The 6,262-nt window shown below is 30.5% G+C and overlaps 1 protein-coding gene across 5 annotated transcripts; it reads left to right on the forward strand.

The window, feature by feature from the left end:
• Positions 1-774: 774 nt before the first annotated feature.
• On the forward strand, positions 775-5,095 carry LOC105197404 (cytochrome P450 6k1). 5 transcript variants are annotated; one of them, XM_011163730.3, is made up of 7 exons: positions 775-878; positions 1,721-1,979; positions 2,484-3,015; positions 3,117-3,485; positions 3,649-3,833; positions 3,946-4,234; positions 4,793-5,095. In XM_011163730.3, exons 3-7 carry the CDS (start codon positions 2,496-2,498, stop codon positions 4,966-4,968), a joined length of 1,539 nt encoding a protein of 512 aa, XP_011162032.2. In that variant the 5' UTR covers positions 775-878; positions 1,721-1,979; positions 2,484-2,495; the 3' UTR covers positions 4,969-5,095. The 5 variants fall into 5 exon arrangements, with proteins under 5 accessions (XP_011162032.2, XP_039315614.1, XP_011162033.2 ...); XM_039459680.1 differs by having other exon boundaries at positions 4,845-5,095; XM_011163731.3 differs by having other exon boundaries at positions 1,721-1,960.
• The last annotated feature ends 1,167 nt before the right edge of the window (positions 5,096-6,262 follow it).

A 6,262-nucleotide genomic window follows, 5' to 3' on the forward strand; every position in this document is an offset into this window, starting at 1 on the left:
ACTGAGGAAGAAGCGAAAAGGAGCCGGATTGATGGCCGTTAATAAACCAGTATTTTTACTAATACAGATCTCTTTATTCGCAATTGTCTAAAGAATTTGTCCAAAGAATTTGCAGATTTCTGATGACCGCGCGAACGATTATTTGCGTGAATCTCCGACCGAGCAATGAAACGCGATCTCGATTAGCGAGATAAAATCTCCTAAACGACGTCTGTCGCGGAAGATACCAGCGACGAGAGTTCACTTACGCGATTTGACAAAGTGTCACTTACAATTAGACAATTGCACGCGATTTGATAATGATTTCATCTCGGCAATTTACAGACGACTGCTGCGGGTTCTTCGTACTTACCCCTTTTAAAGACTACGATCCTTCTAGAAAGATCTAGGCGAGGAAATTAGTAAATAGACAACAGTCTCATCAACCCACCGATCTTTCTAGAAGGATCGTTAATTGTTATTTGAAATTGATATATTTATTTATATGACCGCTGAGTGACAGTCCGCGACGTACATATGTACGCCTGAACGCTTGAAGCCTGAAGCGCGCCGCTGTGCCGTCAATTTATGACAGCCTTGCGCGTTACCGCTCGCACGTGTCGGCTGGCTGGGAGAGAGAGAGAGAAAAGCGCGGAAATGACGAGCGCGCTCTCTCTATTTCAATGTCATCTTGAACAACAATAATTACTAGTTGCGTATATAATTTCAAGCTTAAATTGATAATAATGAGATAACGTTGATAATATTATAATAAGATAAAATAAAGTAGAAATGGAAGGGAAGTTGCATAAATGCATAAATACAGCTACGTGCATGATGCTGAAGTTTATGCCACTTCTGTAACTTATAACTCGTATTTGCACTGAAAATTTTGTGTAGTAAGTACAAATATTTATCATATTATAATTTACATTTTTTAACATTTATAATATTTATAAATATTCTACATTTTTATATTTGACGGTTAGGTGAGTCTCAAGCAATTCTCGTAATATATTTTCATTTTTAAGAACTTTATTTTTCGATACACAATACACAGATACTACAATTGTCCAAAATCTAAGACGACTTAAAGCCATCTTAAATATTTCTGTTATTATTAACACAGTTATTTGATGATTACATCTAATAAAATGTTGATTTACTATAAAGATTTCTTTTATGTCTCGAAAAAAGGATACAATTTAAGAAAAAATGTATAATTAATAAAATAAAAGATTTGTCCAAGGAAACCATATTATTTCTCAATTAGTTACATTAATTAACTACAAGTTAAACTGATGTTATTGATATACTAATATTTTGTGATCCCCTAATAGTACAATACCACTATGATGTTGGAATATTAATCTTATTTGAAAGCAAGGCAAATTATTTTAACTTTAATAGGTGCTTTTATAGCGACACATATTTATTGGAAATAAAAATAAGCGCCTCAATTTCGTATTATAGTTTCTTTAGTAAAATGATTGGTGTAATTATACATATACGTGGACCGTAATGGTATAATTGTATATTTAGGCTATCAAGTATAGACAAAAGACATGACAGTCCAACTTTACACTCACTTTTATGAACAAATAAATACTAATAATAAAATTTTAATTACTATTTACGATAGTTATAAAAACAAAGTTGAATCTAATGCTTTTAAACGGACAGATTTGAGTCTACTCATTTTACTCATAACTGCCGTCGACATTATCATCATTATTTTCAGAGGGTACTGTGTGTTCATCGCGTCACCAACTCTCAATAAAACTAAAAGGAATAGCGGATAAAAAATCGGTGAAGTTACGCTGTTCTTTTTCTTATGCTATACACTTTATCTCGAGTTGGCTATTATCACTCTGAAAAGAGCAGTGGAGGAGAGACCAAACCGCTATTGGATAATTAACTGGTGCAAAAGTATAAGTACGACGCATTTTAGTAGAAAAGTGTTATTTAGTTCTTACAAGTAGTAAGTGACGTTTGATTACGTAAGTGACTGAGTTTTATCTAATAACGTGATGACAAATTTAAAAATGTAAAAACTCATTATTAAATATCTTACCTTTATAGTTTATTAAGATTTAAAATTATTACAACTTTCTCATCAACGTAACGTTTTTTGCGATAACTTATTGAGTATCTATTAAATATTAAGTGTTTATTTTTAATGAGGTAGAGATTTGAGTTCAAAAATATATTAAGTATTCGAGAATTTGTATTTCTCTTAATTAATACGCTCTTTTATGAGTAAAATTAACCGAATATTAATATCTAATTGTGTTTATGAAATTTTTAAATTGGCTTTATAATAAAAATCTGCTTTGTAATCATACCTTATAAATTAATATCTGTTTTAATCCCAATACTTGTGTATATAATTAATCGATTCTATAGCTATTTGTAATATAATTAATAAACAAATAAATATTAGCGATGGATTGCTCATATTATCATCCCTTTCTTTAAACCAATATAAAAATCTGTTCTTGTAGGCAAAGTGAACAATGGCACTCATCACGGCTTACTGGAGTTTGGATGGCATAATAGTTCTGACAACTCTCATTATAACTCTGTATCTTTACATGACACGCAAATTTGGGTACTGGAAGAAACAAGGTGTAAGAGAAGCAACACCGACTCCATTTTTTGGCAATTTCACGGATTGCATGCTTATGAAGAAAAATCCTGCACATCTTATGAAAGATTTATATGATCAAGGCGAGGGAATGCCTTATATCGGGTTCTACTTATTAGACAAACCGTGCTTGATGATCCGTGATCGGGAAATCGTTAAAAACATCTTAGTGAAGGATTTTAATTACTTTTCTGACAGATACGGTTCGCCTGATATAAATGATCGGCTGGGTTATGCTAATCTTTTCTTTATAAAAAACCCAGCCTGGAAATTTTTAAGAACAAAGTTGACGCCAACGTTTACATCGGGCAAACTGAAAAAGATGTTCGAGCTAATGATAGAATGCGGTAAAAATCTCGATGCATATCTTGACTCGCTGAAATTAGAAGGTAAGTGCACTAAAATGGAATTACAAATGTCAAGAGAAAAATGAATACTACTAAATAATTAGAACAACATTGTTAATATTAAATCAAAACGTTGGCGGCAGATAAAGGAATGGAAATGGAAGTAAAAGAGTTAACTGCCAAATTTGCTACGGACATAATCGGCATTACTGCCTACGGACTCAATGTGAACTCGTTGAACAATCCAGACGCCGAGTTCCGAAAATATGGCAAAAAGATTTTTGAGTATAACATTTTCCGTGGTTTCGAATTTCTCTCCATATTCTTCTTTCCAACGCTAGTTCGTTGGACCGGTATGAGATCGTTTGGCAAGGAAGCCACCGGTTTCTTACGTAATGTCCTTTGGGAGACTCTCACTGAACGTATGAAATCTGGTCAAAAGAGGAATGATCTCATTGATACTCTTATCGAACTTCGAAACACTTATAAAGATCAGAACATTGGAGGATTCAGTAAGCAAAATGATTCAAACGTTCTTAATGCGTGAACTTTTCAATTTGTGCATTTAAAAGATCAGAATTTAATTTGTTTAAGTAATGTTTTAAATAATTTCAATAGATAAAAATTAATCATAACAAATACAAATTTTTTAAAATAAGTTAATTAAAATTTTAGAGTTTGACGGGGATGATCTAGTAGCGCAAGCAGCTGTTTTCTTCACAGCTGGTTACGAAACTTCTTCATCGGTAATGGCTTTTACTTTGTATGAACTCGCAATACATTCGGAAATACAAGATAGGCTCAGAAAAGAAATTCTTGATGCGCTCCACGAAACTGATGGCAAAATCACATATGACATGGTATGTAAACATCATAAATTATTTTTTATTATTAAAAAATTGAATAAAGCAAATTACTTTAATGTTAATTACTATCAAGTTTAAAGTATTTATTTTATTTGCCTGCTCTCAGGTCATGTCGCTTCCGTATCTCGACATGGTGGTGTCCGAAACATTGCGGATGTATCCGCCTTTGGCATTTCTGGATCGCGTAGCAGTTGATACCTATAAGGTGCCAAATTCCGATTTAGTTATCGAAAAGGGCACACCAATTTATATTTCGATGCAAGGCATGCATTATAACCCAGAATTCTTCCCTGATCCAGAAAGATACGATCCGGAGCGATTCAGCGAAGAGAACAAACGTAAAATACCGCCATGTACCTATTTTCCATTTGGAGAGGGTCCACGCATATGTATAGGTAAGAACATTGATTGTAATTATAGAAATATGAACAGAATTAACAGAGTAAAGTACAAATTTAAATTTTTAATTGTCCGGTGTATGTACATAAATCAAAAATATTTATTTTGTACATGTCGCTGACTTAAGAAGAAGGAGCAGAGTATTTTTTGCCCCTTTTTCTTCTGATATAATTATTGCAGAGGCAATACCCATTAATAATTTTAACTTTTTTGTTTTTTTTTAACTTTTTTTTTATCAAAAGCTAGGTATTTTAACAACTGCAAATAATTTCTTTAATCAAAACTGCGAGGAAGCGTCGGCCAAGTGTTTTTCTCTTTAGGGAGTTAACTAACTTATTTATTAATTATTTGTTTACAGCGTGTTACGTCTATATTTATGACATATACAACAATCTGAATAATTTAGCCTCTGTCCAGTTTTATAGTGACGAATTTTACAAGTTTAATTACAATATCGTAATAAATTAATTATAACTTTGAAGTTTTATTAATGCCGTTTATTTTTCTTATTTGTTAGACTGTTGTGAGATATCTTACATATTATTATTCCACAGGCGCCCGCATGGGGCTTTTACAAACAAAACTGGGAATTATTACTATCTTGAGCAAATACGAGGTGGAACCATGCAAAAAAACTTTAATACCAATGGTTCTCGATCCGAAAGGTACGCTAACATCGCCAATGGGTGGAGACATATGTCTCAATATTAGAAATATTAACACTCATTAAAATGTGTAGTCACTGAACTTTTTTTGAAACCAAAGAAAGTTGCATTTGATTTGCTTGATACTCAAATGTATAATTTTTGTAATAAATTTGTATATTTTGTGTAAATATATATTAAATTAATATATTAGGATTTTATTCTGTTTAAATTTTGTAAGCGGAGCGGAGGTCCGCAGTGTACTCCGCAAGGAATAAAGTACTTTATATATATATATATTAGGATTTTATTCTATTTTAATTATAGCTTAAAACATTTATGTCGAGATTTCTTTTAAATTTTTATTTTTTAAATACGATTAATAATTTTAATTTAATTGTAAATAAATAGAAAAATGTTTGCAAATGTATTTATTATTGTTGCTTTATTTTTATCTATTGTAAAAATTAGGAAAAGTGCAATTATGAAAAATAATTTTTATTAATAACATATAGATATAATTATTATAATTATTTTTGTTGCATTATATTTAAAAAGAAATATATACATATATAAGCTGATGAAATAAAACAAAGAATTAATTTACTTCTTTCTTGGTCACTCAAATTCTTACGTTTAAAGTAATAGAAGCAGATATTATCGTTTTTGATAATATCTGCTTATATTATTTCTAATGCAAGAAATTAATATAAGCGAAAATTATCATAACTGATAATTTCTGCTTATATTATTTTTAACTAATTGGTAATTTCTGTTTATATGTTATTTTAAATGTAAGAAATTTTATTTAAAAATTGAATTATTATAACTGATACTAGTTATGACAATTTTAATATCTTTTTGAGTTTTATAAAAACACGATTTAAGAATAAGATTGTGTCAATCTCTTCCTATCGCACGAAGAAGGATTGAACAGTAAAAACTTATTTTAAATGAAAATTTTATGCATGTCATCGTGCGCATCAAGCTTAGACGACACGTGTAAGAAGCAAACGTGTTTTTCTTATCACAACTGCGTGTGTCGTTGTAGAAATAAATTCAACTCTTATGATTATCATGGTTGATTGCAGAACTAGTAATCCGATCGTTGTCTTGTACGAGATTAGATAAACGAGATTAGATAAACGAGATTAAAAATATAATTCAAAAATTTTGATATTGTAAAGATGTACATATCAGAGTTATTCTTATTTTTGTTATATTGCATTATTATAAATATGCGATAATGTGATAAAGCAAAATATAAAAAAGCAAATAAGGAACATATAATGTTAAGATAGTAATATTAACGATAATTTCTTTATAAAAATTTTATTTATATTTGATCTGATACGCTGATGATATAATGTGTCATGTTAA

Source organism: Solenopsis invicta, chromosome 2, assembly GCF_016802725.1.
Source record: "Solenopsis invicta isolate M01_SB chromosome 2, UNIL_Sinv_3.0, whole genome shotgun sequence".
Taxonomy (NCBI): domain Eukaryota; kingdom Metazoa; phylum Arthropoda; class Insecta; order Hymenoptera; family Formicidae; genus Solenopsis; species Solenopsis invicta.